Here is a 21648-nt window from a genome sequence, read left to right on the forward strand (position 1 = left end):
ACAGGAGAGAAGGGAAAAAAAAATGGAGATATGGGAGTATGGTTCTATTTTAGATTGGGTGGTCACAGAGTCTTTCTGATGACAAGACATCTGAGACACCTGAACGGAGTAAGGGACCAAGTCCTAGGATCATCTGGGAAAGTGAGTTCTAAGCAAAGACCCTAAAGCAAAAGCTTATTTGGGGTGTTAGAACAGGAGTCAGCAAACCATGGCCCACCACCTGGTTTTATAAATAAAGTTTTATTGACACACTTATTTGTTCACATATGTTCTATGGCTGCTTTTGCTCTACAATGGCAAGCTGAGTAGTCATGATAAAGGCAGTATGCCAACGAAGACTATTTACTATCTAGTCCTTTACAGAAAAAGTATGCCAAACCCCCATGTCGAATGAACATGAATGAGGTGAATGTAACTGGGAGAGGCAGGCAGGGGCCAGACCACTTATGGCCTGGTAGGGTAAAACCACCTAAACCACCACTGACCAAACAAAGACATGTCTCCAAGGTTTAGGAGTGCAGATATCATTTACAAATTGGGGTTCAAAGGCTCCTCTTCACGGACATGCTCCAGGGTGTCCATGTGACCTCTGCTTTATTGCCAGTCCCCAGGTTCTCAGACTTTTCCCTTGTGACATTGATGTGCACACCTGAAAGGCTCCTGTGAACACATCCACGATAGACCCAGGCAAGTGAGGAGATTTACAGCACAAGGGTAAACTTGTAGGTGCACTAATAAAATTGCAAAAGGAACATTCACAAATAATGATTTGTTACAAATTACTTTGATACAAACCTAATATTTTAGAGTATGTGACAAGACAAAATTAGAATGACTGCTACAGATTATGTTTTCTAGCATTTTTTTCATTCAACAAAATTCCACTGATATAAAATGTATTCAGGATTTCCGGTCAAGATGGCAGAGTAGTAGGACCATGAGCTCACCTCTCCTCGCAACTATAACAAAACCACAACTGACTGCTACACAACTATCAAAAAAAAAAAAACAAACAAACTGGAATCTAGCAAAAAAGATCTTCTTCAACAGTAAATATAAAGAGGGAACCACAAGGCAATCTATCCAAGAAAGAGTTTAGAGCAATGATGGTGAAGATGTTCAGAGAACTCAGAAGGAGTACAGATGCACAGGAGGAAGTTTTTAGCAAGGAGCTGGAAATTATAAAGAATACCCAAACAGAGTTGAAGAATATACTGAAATGAATAACACACTAGAAGGATCAAAGAATAGACTAAATGAGGCAGAATGAATCAGTGAGCTAGAAGACAGATTAGTGGAAATAACTACTGTAGAACAGAAAAGAAGGAACAAGAATGAAAAGAAATGAGGATAGTTTAAGAGAACTCTGGGACAACACAAAGGACACTAATATTCACATTATAGGGGTCCCAGAAAGAGAAAAGAGAGAGAGAAAGAACCCAAGAAAAATTTTAAAGAGTTAATAACTGAAAACTTCCCTAACTTGGGAAAGGAAACAGTCACCCAAGTCCAGGAAGCAGAGAGTTCTACACAGTATCAACACAAAGAGGAACACACTGAGGCACATACTAATCAAACTGACAAAAATTAAGGATAAGGAGAAAATATTAAAATCAGCAAGAGAAAAGCAACAAATAACATCCAAGGGAACTCTCATAAGGTTATCAGCTGATTTTTCAGCAGAAACTCTACAGGCCAGAAAAGAGTGGCACGATATATTGAAAGTGATGAAACTTTCCAAATTATCAAGAGAAACACGCATGTAAAAGGAAACAAAACAGGGAAATCAGACAGTAAAAGAAGCAATATAAACAGAAAACATAACATAAATTGTGAGGATATAAATAAGATTTCAATAAATATAAATGAGCTAAACTCAATTATTAAAAAAAATTTTCATAATGGATGATAAAGCAAAACCCAATTATTCCATATATACAAGCAACACACCTACTAAAAATAACTCAGGCTGAAAAACCAAGTGTGGACAGAGGCATACTTGGCAAATGCAAACAAAAAAGCAGGTGACCAAATCTTAATATCAGATAAGGAGAAATTCAAGGCAGAAAGCAATAATAAAAATAAGATTTTTTTTTATAATGACAAAAGGGGACAATCTATAATAAAGACATAAAAATAAGCTTTTATGTATTCCAAAATCTGAATTTTGGAAAATTGCTTAAAAATCTCAGAAACTGCTCAAAAATACTATAATCTCATGAAAATTACTTAACATCTCACAAAAATAAAGTAAAATATTAGCAAACAATCCTATAAGTATATTAAAAGAATAGTTCATTTCAATCAAGGATCTTTTATTCCAGGAGTAAAAGGATGGTTCAGTATGAGTAAATCTGCAACATAATTGATTACATTAATTGATCAAAGAGGAAAAAAATCACATAATCAAATCTCCACTGCACTGAATTTCCTGAAATTCAACATCCATTCTTAAGAGGAAAAAACACCATTTAATAAGTACAGATGAATAATTCCTTGAGATATATGTCCATCCATCTATTTACCCCAAAGCCATGTGTAAGGGGAAAATACTACAGCATACTCATTAAAGTCAAGAACACAAAAAAGATATTATTCACTATTATTCTGATTTAACATTTTTCTGGATGTTCTAGCCAATGTCATTCAACAAAGAGAAAAAAACAAGAAGTGTAAAAATTGGAGAAAGAGGTGCTAAATTTCACACTATCTGAAGAGAAAATAATTGCCTATATGGAAAGTCCAGGAGAATCAACAGAAAACCATTATAATTAGTAAGACAATTCAGTAAAGAGCAAGAGCTGGTACAAAATCAATACACCAATGAACAGTCTTCATATGTATGTCACAACTAGTTGGAAGAAATAATGGAAGTCCTCAGTTGTTTTCCCCATGCATGCTATTCCCTTTCATGATTATCGCCTTTTCCCCAAGTGGTTTCTTATGAGCGAAATGCTACTTCCTTTGCCCTGCCTTCTTTCCTGGGAAGTACCTGATGTGCCTTCAAATTCACTGACCTGTCACCACCTCCAGGAAGCCCTCCCTGACTCTGTAAGTGTTTTGATATCCCCTTTCTGTGCTCTGGCCCTTGTTTGTCAAAGGGCTCACTACATGGTACTGTCACTGTCAGATTATTAGCTGCCTTCCCCAATCTGACTGTAAGATCCTTGAGAAAAGAAACTTTGTCTGCATTATCTCCGCGCGCTCAGAGGCCAGCACCAGGCCTGGCAAAGATGAGGTGTTCCGTCAAAGTCCACAGCAGACACTATGTTAGGCTTTTGGTTCTTTTCGTAAGAAATCATGACATGAAGACAGCTAAAAGGATAATAGAAGGACAGATGGATAAATAGATTGGGAGAGGCATGATAGAGTCAAATAAGTTGAAAAAGTAGGTGCTGGTTAGTAGTTTACTAGGCCTCATTTGTGACCTTTACGGACTGTAATTCTTTCATTGATGAAAGAATGAATTTGGTATAAAAAATGTATTTGGTAAAGTGCTATCCAAAACTGTCAAGTTGATGAATGCATAAATGTATTCGTTCTAAAAACAAATGGATACAGAGTTTATTTGGTTCCTTTTCTAAAATATTTGTAAATTTTGTTGTGTTGACTTTTAGGATATTATTATCCTTTAGTTTTTAATTATCATGATCGTTAATATTATTGGTTTACCCCAATGAAAACCTTCTACTTTAATATAAAAAGTAGAATGTATGAACATACTTCATAAGCCAACAATTTTGCCATAATGTCAGTATGTGTTAACAAAATCTTAAAAGATAGCTGAATAAAAAATATGTAAACATTTTCACCAATGGGGGAGAAAAAGATTAACTGCTCCATAAATGAATGGATGGATGGATGGATGACACAGAGAATGCCTGTCTCCACATGTGACCTTTTAAAAATGGAAATTGGATCATGGTATTCTCTTATGAAAACTTCAAATGCACGTTAATAAAGCCTAAATTCCTAAAAAAGAAAGCAAAGGGATTTGTATAGCATGCTGTCATGTGTGGACTTGAGAAAGAACAAACAGGACGGTGGGAGGGAGACTTTCTCAGTGTATATCCTATGGACATCTTGAACTCTAGAATATATGCATCAACTATAAAAATAAAGGGGGAAGGGTATAGCTCAAGTGGTAGAGCACATGCTCAGCATGCAGTGAGGTCCTGGGTTTAATCCCCAGTAAATCTTCCAAGTGGAAATCAATGAGGAAACCTAATTACCTCACCCTCAAAAAACTATAAAAATAAAATACTTTATTCTTTCTTACATTCCCAAAATGTTCTAAAATGAGCATGTGCTTCTTTTTGTAATAATTGTTCTTAAGACTTCAAAAAATAAAGCATCTTTAATTATTATACAGTCTTTGGAGTTAATTCCTAATTGTTTAAAAGCTATATGTGTGAAAAAAAAAAAAGCCGTATGTGTGTTTTTCTCTAGCTTTGCTTTCCAATAAACAGTTTGAAAAACAGCAACCTTGTTGCCTCCTTTAAAAATACACACCCATCTGTCTTTGCTTGTTTCTAATAATCACTAAGTTTTCTTCCTATTTTAACATTTATGATTTATATCATTGGTTCTTGATCTTTAGTGAGCTGGAGTTTACCCCGGGGAGGTTATTAAAATGCAAATTCTCATGGTCCTGCCCACAGACATTCTGAGTCATGAGTCTGGGTGGAATCTGCATTTTAATATTATCTCAGGAGATTCCAATGCAGGTAGTCCTAGACCACACCTTTTAAAATATTAATTCATGGCATGAAGAAACAGTGCTTTTCATAGGAAAGTGACAATTCTACATAGCGTAACAGTCAGATTTGAAAATGGTCTCTCCTGATGACTCTTCCCCCAATACACACACACACACATACACACACGCTACTTATACATTTACAGGCCTCTGTATTTTGCTATATGTCTTATAGTCTGGTTCTTTGTGCACTCACCTTGTCTTCTCTCTAGCTTTCTGAGAGTGAGGTCCAAGTCTTTATCCAGCCCAGTGCCCCAATGTTGTGAAATAAAAGTATGTGTGACAGAAACCAAAGCATACAGTTCAAATTTTACTTTCTTTGGCTTAGGGATCAAATTTCTCTGCCAGCTGTGTAAGTTCCTAGTCTTTTTCCCCCTACGGGGCTCAGAGCTAACCCCTCGACAGCAGGACTGCCTGCTAAGTCTAGAGAGGGACTGTTTTATTTTAAAATATGTGTATAAATCACTCTTGTAGTTTTCTGTGCCTTTCCCAGGACCTCTGATGAGCCCTTTCCTCTCTAAATCTTAAAGTGAAAAGAATGCCTGAAAAAGCGGCACAAGTGGTTCAGATAAACATCCTAGTGGCTTTTCCACATTACATTAACTGTGATGTGAAGGGACCCAGGATTTATAGTGGCAGCTCTATGCTACCCCCTGGTGGCAAGATGCTCCGTGGCATCCCAGCCCACCAACTGGACATTCACCACTGTCCAGACCTTGTGCCCTCAGAATGGGTCAGGACTCGTGTGAAAGTGACTGTCCCAGAGGTACAGTTCGGATGATTTAGCCCAAATAACAGAGAAGACTAAGAGGACTGACTAATGGTTTACCAGTCTGGACGATGCTCTGTGTCCACTGAGATTAGAATAAGAAGAAATACCCTGGGGTGGCTCAAGTTCTTTCGTAAAGGACTTCCTAAGGTGTGCCTGAATCTTGTACCTGGATTATTCTTCTTTCTGGACCACTAGGAAAAAAATTTTAGTCAGGAATAAATGCAGCCCAGCCCAAGGCAGGGGGATACATCTGATGGCATTCTGGGGTCTCTTCCAGCCCTGCAAGTAGAGGCTCCTTTAACAGTCCCTGTGAATAGGCAAGATGCGATAATGTGAATAAAAGCAAAGACCAAATTGCTTGTAAGACTCGGACAAAAACGACCTCATCCTTGCACACAGCTATCACAGGGTCTGAACACATCCCTGGGATTTCAAGTTCCCTGATGACAGAAGCAGCCTTTAATGGAAGCTGCTTGCTGGGCTAATGGTCAGGCCCTGAGTGGAAATTCTGAGATCAATAGGCCTTTCTAAATTCAGGAAATCAAGACTGCGCCTAGAGCTTAATGGCTAATAAGAACAGCAAATACATACCATCCTTTCCTGTCTTCCCTGCTAGGCATTTAATTGGCTCACGTCCCACTTTTCCTAGAAGTTAATGCTGTCATCACCTGCAAGCTTTGGGAAGACGGGAGCAAGGGAAAGTGGCAAAATGCTCACAGCAAATCCCACAAAAAGTGGGTTTAAGGCACTCCAGGCTCCATGTCATTATAAACGGCTATATTTTCAAACAATGCTAGTGAGGTCCACTCTAAAGTTAAGTCTCTTCCATGCTTAAGAGAAGTCTCTACTTTGCTGGGATTGCTAACTGGACCAAATATTCCTAATTCAGAGTCACAGGTAATTTGTTTTAGGTAAAAGCTTGAATTATACATTTTTAAAATGCTAATGAATTCTTTCCTAAAACAATGCTCACTTATTGCCCGGGGCAATGCAGTGAATCTTTGATCAGGGAGGGATATTTCTTCTTTGTATTTGGCTTTTGTGAAATGGAAAAGACCAAGTAAAATAACAAGGAGATGAAGAAGGCCTTAAGAAAATAAATCAGGAAACAAAATCATGTATCTTAAATACAATCGAAACCTGCAAGTTTAGTAGGGATTCTTCTGTTTCCCGTACTTTCCACCAGTCCAGCTCAGACAGGACTCATGGAAAAGACTTCCTTATGAACTAAAGGGAACTTCTGCTCAATGGATGACTCTCAGGGACAGCAAACTCCCAATCAGCAAAGGGCTGGAGAGAGGAGCAAAGCAAGTCAGAAGAACTTTCAACAAGGGCCACAAAGCATGACTCATGAGCACATCCCCTCTGTGCTCCTCCAACAACTAAAACTTCTCTCACTCTATTGCTGGCACTGCTTGTTTTATTCTGTCCACCACCCCATTCCCAGTTACATTATATGCTCTGAGAACTGGGAAAATGCCTACTTTTTTCATCATCATATCTCAAGTACCTAGTAGAGTGTTGACATTCAAGGAATGAAAGTTAAATTTAAATTAAGATTTTTGTAAGTAAATCATGCAAGAATGGAAAAAGAATTAACAATAGATCTCCATTGTTTAGTCCTGTCTCATAAATATTAAAGTTACTTTCACCATGTAAGAATTAATAACTGAATTCTGAAGTTGAAAAACTACTGAAGAATCATTCATGTCTTAGAATCTGAAGTTTGGAGAAAACTATTGCTTTAAAAACTAAAAAACTCTTACTAATCAGTTTGATTTGTAAAAAAATAAAAGTATTTAATGGCTTGCTTTGCCCAATTTTAATGAGCCCACACTCTAACTTTGTGCTGGAAGAGCAAGGAACACAAAGTGTGGCCGATTACCACTGTTTACATAATTTCTCCCCAGAGGCCCCTGGTCAAAGGCACTGCTTACCCTAAAGCCATCAGAACATAAGAAATAACCCAAGCAGCCAGTAAGTAAGTCTAGCATTCCACCTCCAGAACACTTTTATACGTACTGAAGAATTTTTTCTTGATGAATTCATCATTAATAACCATTTATCAAATCTACCAATATTGACTTTGTGTAATCTTCTCCCTGCACCTGGAACTTAGAACTTTGTCTTCTCTTATCTGCCCTCACTGAGTGGAGGCAGGATAACCGAGGTGTGTGGGATATGGTGATGGGCAATGGGGATCTGTTTCTGAGAAGCAGATGTTTCCACAACCATTAAAAGCAAGACATAAGGCAGGAAAACACACACACACACACACACACACACACACACACACACACACCCAAATTACCACCAAAAATTTGCAACTTACACTTTCCTGGAAAAAAATGCTATAAATATGATATGAAAATACTTACAGAGAACATTTAATGTGTAGTCCTGATACACCAAGCCATTACTTCAAAGAGGTGGATATTTTAAACAGTTATCTCCCCAACATACTTCTAGTGCTCTGAAAGTCACCTCTATCAAATAAAGAGAGACAGGTCTCCCTTCTTGAGTATGTAAATTTTTATAAACTGCATTAGACCCACTGTGAGTATCTTTCCGGGAGTTTCACCAAAAGCGAAAAGAAGTTCTGATATAAAACTGCAGCAGGAGACCAGGGAAAGAATGGAGAATTGCGGGGTCCTTAGTTTGTCCTTAGTCTTGGGAACCTGAAATCAAACCTACAAGTCCACGCCCCGCGGAGGGAAGAGGGCCCTGGGAGGCTAGCTGACAGCACGGCTGGGTCCTATCTTCCAACCAGGGGTCTGAACTGCAGCTCGCGCTCCAGCTGCTCTGCAGTCAGGGTGCCCTGGATGGCCTCGCAGCCTGGGTTGAACACCGAGTAGGCGCTCTTCTCCCCCTCCGTCTTCTCCTCGGGGCCTCGTGTCCCCACATACATCCAGTAGAACAGGGACAGGACAAAATAGGCCAGGCCAAATTCCAATTCCACAAACAGTCCCAGCAGGACCAACCAGAGGAGCACCTTCAGGAAGGTGATGTTAGTCAGGAAAGACTGGTCCCGCGGGGGCGGCGGAGGCGCGACTGCATTCCGCCGTGGCTGGGATGCTCGGCTCCCAGGCTCAGCAGCTCCCTAGGACACACAAACAAACCAAGGTGAGAATCAAGATAATGGGGCCAGACAGGCAAAACCGATCTGTAGAGGCAGCTGTCCTAGCTCGGGAAGGCTTCCAGCTTGTGGGTTTCTATTTTCTTGCCCCACTCTCTAAAACAACTGTCTCCAAGGAGCTCGTGTGCTCTGACTGATTCAAAACTGATCAGCACTTGTTAAGATGTGATCCGAAGAAAACCTTACAGCGTTCAGATGGATTCCCTCCCATCTGAGGGAGACATTTCCTCAGATTAGTCTGCTGCTAACAGGAGCTAATATGAGCTCTATAAGGAAACTCCCGGGTAATTGACAATGCAGTCGATGGGGATCCGGTATACAGAATCCATGTTTGTTGATTTGATTAGATGAGCTAAATTTTTGTGAGTGACATGATTCTAAAATGAGGGCTATACCAGAAACAGGAAACAAAACCCTCTTCCACATATTGACAAAAAAAAAAAATCACTGTTACAGCCACAACATTTCCATCCCCTGTGACCATCCTACACACCCCCCAGACCAAGGCAGGGTCTCCTAACTGGACTCCCCACCTCCTAACTCTTTCCTCTCCAAACCATCCTACCTAGAGTTGCTAAGTGGATCTCCTAAAACACCCATCAACCTCTTGCTCATAAACCTTAGGCAAATTTTTATTGCCTGCTAGTTAAATTTTAAACTCCTTGGGCTGGAATCCAAGGCCTTGCTTTCACTCAGCAGACAGAAATGCCGGAACACAGGCCCCTGCTCTGGGTGCTAATGGGAGACACAGGTATTCAGGGAGCTTTAGGGAGCTTCATCTCCAGTCCAGTTATTTTCCAAACTTTTTTGGGTATGACCCAATAAGAAATACATTTTATACTGCAACCCAGCATATATATGTATATAAAAATATATACACAAACACACATATAAATAAAAGGAAAAAAACTTTCACAAATCAACAAATACCTTCATTACATATGAAGTTCTACTTTTCTATTCTATTTTTTAAATTTAGTTTTAACAGAGGACTAGATCCTCTAAATTGACATCACCACCCACTAGTGAGTCATGACTTGCAGTTTTTAAAACAGTAGTCTAAAAAGTTTCCTGTACAACATGATCCCATAATCAATTGCTCTATAAGTGAACCCTCTGCCCCAGTTCAACTGGTCTTACTGCCAGAGACACTGCCCCTCTGTGGCCCGGAATACCTCTGCTTCCTCACCATTCCTCAGCTCCTGGCCTCCTCCAAGCAAGCACGCTGGGCGAACCATGCATGCCTGACTTCCTGGGCCATCATGGAGGGGGCCTCCCTCTGCCTCCCAGAGCTCTAACCAGCTCTTTTTCTCATGGAGCACCAAACTGTTTGTCACTCAAGGGTGTCTCTTTTCATATAGGTCACACGTTTCCCTAGGTTGTTACCACGAGGCCACGTGCTGCCACTGAGTATCTTTTGGTGTCTCCAGAGCCAAATACAGCACCCCACACACAGGTTCTCAGTTCACAGCAGAACTTCTAGTTCATTTATTCAGTTATATCCCTTATTCTTTACATGGCAACTTAAAAGGGACCACAAATATTATTTAGTCTCGATAAAAAATACAGGTCATCTGATTTCTGTTGCTTCAGAAATTCTATATTGTATAGAAACTATATTGTCAGAAACTATATATTTTTTGGCACCAACATTGTAATGATTATCTTTTAAATTAGATTGGAAAGGCCCTTAACATATCATCAGCAACAACCCCCACCACATACACACGCACATTTATTAAATAAATGTCCCTTTCAGATTTGACTAGTGTGCACAATAGGGAAATCACTAAAGGTCTTAGCAGGGAACTAATATAATCCGATTAATATTTCAGACTACTCTGGTTGCCAGGCAGAGAATGTGCTGCAAGAGTAGAAGCAGGGAAATTGTTAGTAGCTCATGCAGGAGGCCCAACAAGAAAGCACGCAGAGATTAGGCTGGTGACACAGAAGTCAGAGAGAAATGATGGATTGATGGCTACAGAATACATTTTGAAAGTGTATGACTTGAAATTCACAGTAAGCTGAATTTACTTTATTATTGAGGGAGTATAACAAGAATAATGACTATGCCACCATTTACTGAGTGCCTTCAAGATGCCTGATCTCCTATAATCCAGAAGGCAGGCATTATTATTCCCAATTTACTGATAAAGAAATGCTAAGATGTTAAGTAACTCCCCTAAAGTCACACAGCTAGTCATGAGCAGAAATGAAGCTGGTCTAGGATCCTAGGATGGTCTCCCTCCAAAGCCCTTTACTTAATTAGGGACCTTTAAGGGGGATGATAAGGGGAAGGGTTAGATGGGGTAGGGTGGGGGTGTTATCCAAACTGGCAAAGGGAACAAACAAGGGAGAGGTGGCACAGGGAAATCCCTCTGCCTCGTTTGGCATTTGTTTTAATACCAGTGTACCTGCTGCTGTAAAAGTTGTGTGTGGAAGCATTTGTGGTCATCACAGCACATATGGTGCATTTTAGGGAAGGTACTTCATGCCTCAAATACCAAGCTGCTCCCCACCTCAGGGCCTTTGCACTTGTGGTTCCCTCTGAGAGGAAAGCCCCGTCCCCTCTTCTACAAACCTCAGCAGAAACATCACCACGTGTGCTCTTGGCCTTGTCTCCAGGTATCTGCAAGAGTGGTTCCTTCTCATGAAAATGGTGAGATCACCTTCTCACTGAGGTCCTCCCTGCCCAACCAATTTAAAGTAGCACTCTACACCCTCACCTCCAATTCACTATCACAGCACCCTGGGTTTCTTTCCCCTTCTATAGCATTCTTCATTCTGTTTTTTCCTTTATGGCATGCCATCCCCAGGCTCCCCAGCTCAGAGGCCAGCTCTTTGAGAGAGGGGCTTCATCTTTACAACACTGGCTCCCAGGATAAAGGACAGTAGCTGGGACATAGTAAGCACATGCTAGGATTTTACTGAATGAATGAATAATGGTGAGGAAAAGGGAGAAATGAAAAGATGACTCCTGGATTTGAGGAGGTGATGCAAAGGCTGCGCTTGGGCAGGTGACGCCAAAGAAGGAGAGCATTTGAGCAGTGGGCCCACCTGAGCCAAGGCTTGGAGGGGAGGCACTGCAGGGTGAGTGTGGGCAATGGACCTTGAGGCTAGACAATAGCACTGGGGGCTGGCATGGGATATGTCTGAGGAGGGAGATGGGGGTTTCAGCAGGATTTAAATACATATATATATATTTAAATATATATATACACACATAGGTATTTTTGTCCTAATGTGGCAGAATCACGTCAGACTGAACTATTTTATTTGGAGAGACTGCTTCTCCCCAGGCTAAATTCGAGAGTGAGGGAAGGAGGAGGTGGATGCTTCCTTATCAATAGCTAGCAAAAAGAAGCAATTACAAATAGAAGGCTAAAGAAATCTCTGACAAAACACTGTGAGCCACCAATATTATTAGGTAGAGATAGGCGGTAGATTAGAGAAAAAAATTTAATGAGAATTTCACACCAGAGCAAACCCAGGAATGATAACCGAGTCAATGAAAATGAGCTTAACACAGAGTCCCTTATGAAAAACAGAGTAATTAATAAGCACTGGAGGTCCAGAACTTCCTCTCATGCTTTTGTCAAGCCATCAGCTTTTGGGTTTTTAATAATGGAAACTTTCTCAAAGTTCAGTTTCATTGGGTCCAATTCAATGATCTCATATACCTTTGGAAATGAGACATACAGTTAAAATCTCATTGTGTGGGTTAGATGCTATTTTTAACTGTGGGGAGGAAAAAGGTAGAGGAAATGGATTCTAAAATCCTAAGCAATTGTGCTCAGTGAATTTTAATTAACGATAAAGTCATCCTGGGACAAACTGCATGCAAGGAAATGGATTGTTTGAACTCTGCTGCACTCTCTTTCTATGTGTCATGGAGAATAATATCTAATCCAAACTGAGTAACAGTAAGTTCTCCTTGATTAAAAAAGAAAAAAAAATCGGGGAGGGGAAGGGTATAGCTCAGTGGTAGAGTGTAGCTTAGCATATATGAGGTCCTGGGTTCAATCCCAGTACCTCCATTAAAATAAGTAAATAAATCTAATTACTACCCCCCCAAACAAAAACAATACCAACCAACCAACCAACCAACCAACCAACCAACAAATAAATAAATAAATAAATAAATAAATAAATAAATAAATAAAAAAAATTTCCTTAAAAACAGATGTGGCAGGCGAAATGATAAATGAACTTAAGAGGAATGTTCTTAAGAGGAGTAAGGTGCACTTCTGCTCCAGCACATTTAATTTTCAAAAGGAATTTTTGGCTCTTCTTGCATTTAGGAGGTACAAAGGCCTTGTCACAGATTGCCTTACAGATTTCCCCTTGATGATTTGTCCTGTATTCCCACAGAGATACTCCAATTTCACATGCAACCCACCTTGCCACTTTACTCATGAGCAAAAGCAATGAAGATACAAAGAGATGTGAATAAGAGATTATCGAAAAGCTATCATGCTAATCTACATACTGTTTTTGCCTTGAACATTCATTGTTGAACTTGAACAGACTTCTCCAGTTTAATAGCGATGCACAAGTACATGCCACCACTGGCAGTTCGTTACCACACTTCCGCGAGTTTTGTATTCAAATACCATTTTTATACAATCGCGCAGGCTATTTGGGTGACTAGATGCAATGTGGCCCAGGTGCGAAATCAAAAGACGCCTTAATTACTGCCACGTTTTATCAGTACACAATTAGACCTTTTACCCGCCATTAGCAGAGGCTTGTGGCTCAACACGGTTGTGGAGAGATTTCCCAAAGCCACGGAGAGGCACAACGATAACTCAACTCTCTGTGAATAACTCAAGAGCAGAGGAGCTTTCTTCCAGGACCCCAGACCCTCGCTTCCCGCCTGGAATCAGGAGCTGCGTGGGTCGCGGGCTGGAAAGAAAACGTCAAAGCCACTTATCAGAGCCCAGACTTGCGGCAGGAGACGCGAGGCCCCGCCCCAGAGCTGAAGGACGGTGCCAACAGCCCCGCCCCGCCAGCGAAGACCGGGCCGGGAACCAGCGGAGGGGGCGCGGCCTGCGGGCCGGGCCGCTCCCCCAAGGGGGCGGGGCCTGTAGGCCACCACCTGCTGGCGGGGGCGGGGCCTCGGCCGGAGTTACGTGAGAGGCCACGTCGGCGGCCCTGAAGCAAGTTTCTCGGAGGCGAGACCTCCCTCATCTCACCTGAGTAAAGCTGGGCTGGGCCTGGCCACTCGCAGGTATCCATACCAGGAACCGTTTTAGCCAGCCTGGGGCTGCTTTTGGAGTCGCAGCTGCTTCCGCCTTCTCTCCCGAGGTTGGTGCTCTCTGGCTCGAAGTGCTAGGTTCGGCTGCCAGCCCCGCTCGTTTCCGGGACGCCCGGAACTCAGCTAACCGCTGCTCCATGGCACGCGCCGGGGAGGGCGCGCTCGCCCAAGGGGCGTCGGTACCCGGTTTGCCCGGCGCCAGGCTGCAGTGCGCCTGCGTAGCGGCCCCTTTCTGCTGCGCGTGCGCACTGAGGGCCCGGGGCCCGGCGTGCGCTGTTTGTGAAGTTCCGTAGGCTGTGTGTACAGCGAGTTGTCCCCTACAAACGTATGGACGCTGTGTCCACCTCCTCAAGCTACGTGGTTAAGAATCTAAAGCATAAAGGTTGTCTCATTGTTCCCCCTCTCGGCCCAGGCTCCTCTGAGGGAAGCTCTGCCGTGATCCAGACCTTGAAGAAGGCCCATGATCTGTGGGAGGTTCTGGCGTCAAAAGGAAGGCAGGATACAGCTTACCCTTTTCCTTTTAACGGTGCGCCAGTCTTTGCCCTTTGGAGGGTGGCATTCTAACGGATAACATGGCAGGCAGGCTGTGCAGACCTCTCATTGCTCTGCCACATTGGAAACTACCTGTTGATGTGTCTAGATAGGCCAGAAACTTAAGACAAAACTTTTATTGGGGTGCAACTTAAAATATACGTATCTTAAGTGTTTGGCTCAATAGGTTTATATTTATGCGTACACCTACATAACTACTACCCAGATAACGTTTCTAGTACGCTGGGGGCTCCCTTGTGCTCTCTTCCAGTCACACTCACCCAAAGGTCATAATTCAGGTCAGGGACTGTAAGATTTTAAAACTCTAAGCATCTAGCTAAATGCCACTCACATAATTGAGATGCAACTATTTCTTGGATCTTGCTGAGTTTGAGTCAAGAAACTAGATGAACTAGAATGGAGTCTTTCATTCATTTAGCAAATATTTATCAAGAGCCTGCTATGTGTCATGTATGGTACCAGGGACACTGGGGTGAAAAAAACCCCTTGTTTCGTAGCACTTAACATTCTAGATTGGAAAGAGAAATGCATAATTACATGTTTATATTTAATGTAATGCCGGGTACTGATCAGTGCTATGAAGAAAAGTAAAATAAGGAATAGGGTTGGTGGGGCTATTTACAGCCAAAAACCAGGGAAGACTTCTCTGACACGTTGTCATTTGAGCAGAGGCCTAAATGTAAATGAAATGACCGGTGGAGGCAAGTAGATATCTGGAGAAGAGTGTTTCCATCATAGGAAACAGCAAGTGCCTTTATACTCTGTTCTGTGTGTGATAGTTAGCAACTGGAGGATTTTAGGTAGGAGATGACATGATATGACATATCTTTAAAGGATCACACTGACTGCTGGAGGTGGGGCCCTACAGGAGAAGCCCGAGACCAGGGGCCCTTAAACAGGTAGAGAAGAGTGGGATGAGGATGAGAGGAGAAAAAGGAGAATATCTAATGCCAAGTGCTAATGGCATGTATGGCTCCATCTTGCTTTGGTGACCTTATTTTCCCTTTGCTTTGTTTTCTGATTTAGTATCAATTTATTTTTGTCTCAGTGCTTTGTAAACCTCTTCAAATTCTTTTTTGAAGAGGTTGAAAAAATGGGATAAAGTAAAGATGAATGAGATGATCGTGAAGAATACATCCTGCCAAACTAGCTTCATTTCCTTTTTGGATAAGAGTATCAGACTAGTACATAAGAAGTATTCCAAAGTGTACTTATTGTGTGAATTTAAGTTTTATTATGAAATATTTGTGGGGGAAGGGTATAGCTCAGTGGTAGAGTATGTGCTTAGCATGCATGAGGACCTGGGTTCAATCCCCAGTACCTTCATTAAAATAAATAAATACCCCCCAACTCCCCCCCAAACTTTAAAAATATGTTGCACATACCAAGTTTCATATATATATACACACACACATAATAAACATTTATGTAATGTGTATGTATATATCATAATCTGTAAATTTTAAGTAATAAAATACCCATGTGCCCTGTGATATATTAAGTATTTGGCCTGAATTCTTCACTCCTAGTATCCATGCCATGGAGAGTGTGCTTTCCCATTCTTTGACTTTGAACTCAATCATGCAAGTTGTTTTTGCCAAATGGCTGATGGCAGACATTATACAAGTAGTGGAGCTTGAAGTGTGTTTGTCCTATTGAGTGTGCCCTCTTAGTACTCTGCACTGCCATGAGGTGAACTTGCAACAGCTAGACAGCTGGTCCAAGAATAATGAGAGTTTTGTGGATATGGTCGCCCAGCTGATCCACTAACCAGCTGAGCCCAGCCTAAAATAGCTGCCCCTGGCTTACCCAAGATGTATGAAAAAAGAGTGCTATTTTATATCACAGAAATTTTGTGGGTTTTGTTACTCAGAAAAAGCTACTCAAAAAAGAAAAAAAAAAAAAAAAAAGACATTCCTCTGTGTGCCTGTGGTCCATCCCTGACTCCTTCCCACCTCTTCAGTCTATTAATGTAGTGAGTTTTATTAATAGACTTTCTGTTAAACCATCCTACATTCCTGGAATAAACAAAACTCAGCCACTTTATAAAATATAGAATTCAAAGCTAGATCCAATTTGGTAATTTTTAAGGAATTTTGTATCTATGTTCATTAATGAGATTTTCCTGTAATTTTTTTCATGTACTGTTCTTGAAAGGTTTTGGTTTTAGGATTATACTAGCTTTATGAAATAAGCTGAAGTCTCCATCTCACCCTCACCCCCTGCATTTCCTAGAACAGTTTGAATAAAATAGGAATTAACTGATTCTTGAATATTTGATAAGAATTAGTAGTAAAACCATCTAGACCTGGTGTTTTCTTAGATCTGATAAATAAATGTAAGCTACAATTAAGTGGATTCATAGCTGGTCAACCCAGCCTTATCCAAAAAGTGTTAAGAAATGGATCAACATCAGTGTGTCCTATTTGATTTTTTAGGAGTGGCATGGATGAAAATATAAAAGACAATTTATCATATTTCAGGTGACAAAAATTTGATAGAAAGATCTACAATTACATCTTTATGGTAAAAAAATGAACTGAAACGAATTTGATTCAGTTTATCATAATTAAAGAGTTGTGGCAATGCTCAGCAGGAACTCTGCCTCCTAGATTTGCATGTATGTTTTTACATCTTTGTTTTTATTTCCTAATCATTGGTTTGAGAGCAGTTTGTCTCAGTAGTACTTGGAGCTTTTCCCTGACCCCAGACTCGGAAGGAGGGTCGTATGTGGCGGGTGCTTCGGCTGCTGTAGTCAATCCCATTGTCAGAGCAAGAGGCCCCCCACCATGCTGTCATGCTCTCTTTGGTCCTATTCCTGCAGGTGCCACATGTCATGTTCTGAGCACTGTGCTGTGTATGACAAGCCCTAGGAATATCCAGAGGAGAGTGACCTGGATAATGGTGTTTCTAGAGCAGGGTTTCTCGGCCTTGGTACTTTAGACATTTAGGGCCAGATAATTCTTTGTTGTTGGGGCAGTCCTGTGTCTTCTAGGATTCTTAGCAACATCCCTGGCCACAACCCATACTTGCCAGTAGCACCCCCTGGTGGTTATAACAGCTAAAAATGTCTCCAGACAGTGCCAACTGTCCCCTCTGGAGGAAAATTTGTCCCCGGTTGAGAATGACTAGTCTAAAGACCATATTTTAGTAAGAATGGGAAAGGCAGTGGATGATTTGGGCTGGAGAAGAACAGTCATAGTGAAAACATAGCCTTTGGTTAGTTGTAGAAACTATTAAAAGAGCTATTGCAAATGGGGGAGGAGAATCATTTTGTGGGGCTTCAAAAGGCAGAACTAAGGCCAACAGTTGGAAATTACAAGGTGACATGTGGAATCTTTGAAAAAGAATTTCTCAGCAACTCAGTTATTCCAGAAATAGCGAGTTACTTGAAATAATTTGGGTGCCGTGAGTTCCCTGACACTAGCAGCATTCAAGTAGAGGCTAACTGCTTGTCAGGAATGTTGTGGAGGGGGTTCTGAACTGAAGAGGGATTTGGTTAATGTAGATGATTGCGAAGTCTCTTCCAACTGGAGAACTTTATGTTTTAATCCAAGCAGAGCAAACTGGGAGGAGAAAGTGGAAGCCTTTAGGGTGTCAGGCCAGAAGGTGTCACATAAGGTGTTGGTGCTGCTGTCCGGATCCGCTCAGATCTCACTGTTGCTGTACGTCTGATGGCTTGTTTATACAAGCCCCTGGAGACCTTCTCTGGCTGCAAGACTGTGTTTAGCTAGTGCATGAGGCAGACTAGCAGTGGTGGGGCATTAACTTTGAACCAGTTTTGGATGGGAGTTGGTGGATAAATCCCCCAGCTCCCACACTCCTCATCAGGATGACTCTGAGGTATGTTCCACAGAGTCTCCAAGGGGTCTTCAGGAGGAATGAGCCTCAGTTGCTTGCAGCAGTACCTACTCATTAGAGCATCCTGTGTCACCTTGCTTCCATTTCCTGTCTCACTTCCCTGCTCCACCATCCATGATCCCTGGAATCACTTCCCTAGTAAACTTCTCCCATTCAAATCATTATCAGGTTCTTCCTCGAAGAGAATCTAAGGTAAGACCTACGAAAGACCTAAGCAGGCTCTGTGGATTTGGTTGCAGAAAGGGGAGTAAATGAGAGACCTTTGTCCTGAAGTTTGAAGCAAGTGAAACAGCTTTAGACTGGCACAGACCAAGGAGAATGATGTTTGAAGATGGGAATATAGAAGTTAAGAAAAGAAGAAGGCTTGGGGAGGGCCACAGTGTTTCCACAGAAGCAGCCTGATCAGGACAGCTCCCAGGGGGTGGGGAGGGTGATCTGGACCACTCTTCCTGTTGAGCTCTGTAGAGGACAGAATCAGAACAACTGATCCAGTCATTCCATGAGTCTGTCCTCCAAGGACTTTAGGGACCATTCAATCAGTAAATGTTGACTGAACACCTGCTATAAGCCAGGCCCTGTGCCAGGCTTTGATGATGCAGAGAGGAGTAAAATACAATCCCAGCCCTTGGAATTTAAGGTCTAGCTGGGGAGACAGACTCATTAATAGACAGTTACACATGGAAATCTGAGGGAGCAGAGGAGGGTCACTAACTCAGATTGGGGTATAGTATGACTTCTTTGGATTAAATATGGGGAAACTGAGGCCAGAGAAGAAAAGCTGATAAGGTTGTATAATTCCTGGACATTGCTGTGGACAATAAATGTTTCTGGTGATAGTCCATTTTTTTTATAGCACTATCTTTTGTATTTGCATTGGAAAGTGTTGCCACATGACTCCCTTGCCCCTACCTGCTCTTGGCTTGATGATCACAACTTGCTTTTACCTGACAGCTACTGGTGGTTTGAGTTTTGCTTTTTTGTGCCCTCCCAACCCCCACCCAACTATAGGGATCTTGTGTTTTGGAAGTGTCTACTGTTTTTCCTAGTCAGTCCTTCCTGGTCCCATTATCTGAAAGCTTCCTCATTACCCTCTTCTGCTTCTCCTTAATGCCTTTCAGCTTCCAAAATCTGTTATGACAGTTACCCACCCACCTGATGTGCCTCACATTGTTTTGTTTTGAGTTCTTTTGTGCTTAGCACTGATGCTCAGAGAAATGCCTCCTGCACCTTGCAGGGCAGATAATCAGACAAAGCCCACAGAATGACAGCGGAAGATAATCAGTATGTAAATCCCATCCCAAAACTCTCCTTAATTTTTTTCTGAAAGTATTTGGAGAAGAATCTCTTTGCAAGTTGAGAATGGGCACGAAGAAGGCAATAGGTTGTGTGTTTCAGAGGAGCTTGCTCCTGTGTGGTTATGTGTGGAAGGAAAGTTGGAAGGAAGGCAAGCTTTTGCCCTTTAAAGTCCTTTTAAGAAATGGACCGTTTGGTTAAAATATGCACATGCACCCAGAGTGGTATATTTCCTGATTCTTGACAGGTGCTCAGCCTCTTCCCTGGAAACTCCTGCTTCAGCCCTTGCATTTCTCTCCAGCCATTGATCTTCTAGAGTGCCTGAACACCAAAGTTTGGGGCCCAAATGGACTCATCTTTCATTCTAACAGCATTAGGTGCTGCCAAGGCTCAGAGGTGCCTCTTCTGCATGACTTAGCAGCAGGAACACAGCCAGGGCCCCTAACTCTGCTAGGTTGTCGCCTGCTCAGCTGTTAGTCATTCCAGTGCTCTGCACGCTGGGGGGCCATTATTGCTTCTGTAGTAAGATGGACGTGATAGAGGGGGAGTGAGGCTATTCCGACTCAATATCTGGCCTCCTTCTAACTTGTGTGTTGCTTTTCTAGACTTGTATCCTATGGAAAGGAGACTTTCTATCTTAGTTCTCTCTTTAAAAAAAATTTTTTTTTAACGTTGAGAACCGGTTGACTAATTCACTGTCAACAGTAAATACTTGTTGGATTCCAAAAATGGTTGACCTTTGTGGAATGATTAATGTGTGCCAGGCACTATGCTACACCCTGAAAATCATTATGTACTTTAATTTTCTCAACAACCCTTCAGGAAGGCATTTGGACAGAGATTAAGAATTCAGTGTCACACCACTAGCAGGACCAGGATTTGAACCTGAGTCTGACTCCAGAGCCCAGGAATCCACTTATTCTGCAGACCACTTTCAGGGTTCTATGAATACAAACAGGTGTAAGTTGTGATACCTGGCCTCCAAAAAACTTACAAACTCATAGGGAAGATGAAACGCTAAATAATGCCAGATACTATCTGCTAAGTGTCTTATCTGTGGGACAGATAGGTAGGAACTGACCAGGAAGAGGAAAAGACCCTTGAGGACAGGGGTGCTCCAGAAGTCTCCATTGAGGAGCACAGCATTTGACCAGCCTTGAAAGATGGAACGTACTTAGGTAAGCTGAGAGGAGGGTATTGACCAAGATACAAAGGACTTCAAACACATGGGTTCAAGTCCCAGCTCTGACATTTATGCAGTCATAGGAAAGTCCCTCATTCTCTTTATTGATCCGTTTCTTTTACTATAAAGAGAGAGGCTAAGGGAGGTGGTATGGACTCAGGGAGAAAGCAGAAGTTTGGAACCAGAAAAGGCTTCAGAGAAGTAGAGGGAAGGTAGTGATTTGAGGGGAAAGGAATGTTGACAAAGTTCTCTCTTGACTTAAGTGGTGGTTCCATGAGTAATTTCTGTGATAATCCATTGAGCTGTAGAAGTAAATAAAAAACACATAGCTTCTAATTTTTATTTTGCCTTGGGCAAGGCACTTGTCCCTCTGTTTCTTCATCTGTAAATTGGAATAATATCTCACAGGCAGATAACAGGATAAGGTGAGCTGATAGGGAGTGCCTACCAGTACCTGGCTCAGTGTGGATCCTTAGTCAACATGGGCAAATAAGAGTATGAAACCAGCATGGCCCATATTTGGTGGGCAAGCAAAGGCCTGGAGAGAAACAGATGGAGCAAAAGGAGACCTTCTTAACCCAGACAGATTGGAATGCATGTGAAGAATTGGTACTTTGGTAGGTTTTTGCACTAAGGAAGATACTATTCATCAGAGATGGTTGAATTGAAATTGTTTCCATGTCATTCAAAAAAAAAAAATTGTTCCCTGTCAGAAAAACTGACATGTAAGTTTTCCTCCTAGGTTCTTCCTGATTCCAGTCACTCTCCAGAGCTTATTTACAGCAAAATAAACTCTTTCTCCCATTGCTTTGATAGGCTTTGGTTCAATTTATTC

The 21648-nt window shown here is 41.8% G+C and overlaps 1 protein-coding gene and 1 long non-coding RNA gene across 3 annotated transcripts in view; one reads left to right on the forward strand and one right to left on the reverse strand.

The window, feature by feature from the left end:
• Positions 1-221: 221 nt before the first annotated feature.
• On the reverse strand, positions 222-14277 carry SAYSD1 (SAYSVFN motif domain containing 1). Of its 2 annotated transcripts, XR_012501127.1 has the most exons (3): positions 13863-14277; positions 7910-8631; positions 222-660 (listed from the first exon to the last, which is right to left on the reverse strand). XR_012501127.1 is itself a non-coding variant. In XM_010973683.3 (2 exons), the coding sequence occupies exons 1-2, from the start codon at positions 14061-14063 to the stop codon at positions 8287-8289; spliced, it is 546 nt and encodes a 181-aa protein (XP_010971985.1). In that variant the 5' UTR covers positions 14064-14277; the 3' UTR covers positions 7892-8286. The 2 variants fall into 2 exon arrangements, 1 of the variants encoding a protein (XP_010971985.1); XM_010973683.3 differs by lacking the exon at positions 222-660 and having other exon boundaries at positions 7892-8631.
• LOC105083743 (uncharacterized) overlaps positions 13836-21648 on the forward strand; it is a 55121-nt gene continuing 47308 nt past the window's right edge. Inside the window, exon 1 of the long non-coding RNA XR_836635.3 lies at positions 13836-13974. This is a non-coding gene — a long non-coding RNA (uncharacterized LOC105083743). The remainder of the gene's footprint in view (positions 13975-21648) is intronic.

The sequence above is a fragment of the Camelus bactrianus genome, chromosome 20 (assembly GCF_048773025.1).
Source record: "Camelus bactrianus isolate YW-2024 breed Bactrian camel chromosome 20, ASM4877302v1, whole genome shotgun sequence".
NCBI lineage: Eukaryota > Metazoa > Chordata > Mammalia > Artiodactyla > Camelidae > Camelus > Camelus bactrianus.

Coding starts and splice junctions, on each gene's coding strand:
- SAYSD1 (XM_010973683.3), bottom strand. CDS start 14,063: ATGGAGCAGCGGTTAGCTGAGTTCCGGGCGTCCCGGAAACGAGCGGGG. Junction 8,632..13,862: donor CCCAGCCCAGCTTTACTCAG/GTGAGATGAGGG, acceptor TGTGTGTCCTAG/GGAGCTGCTGAGCCTGGGAG.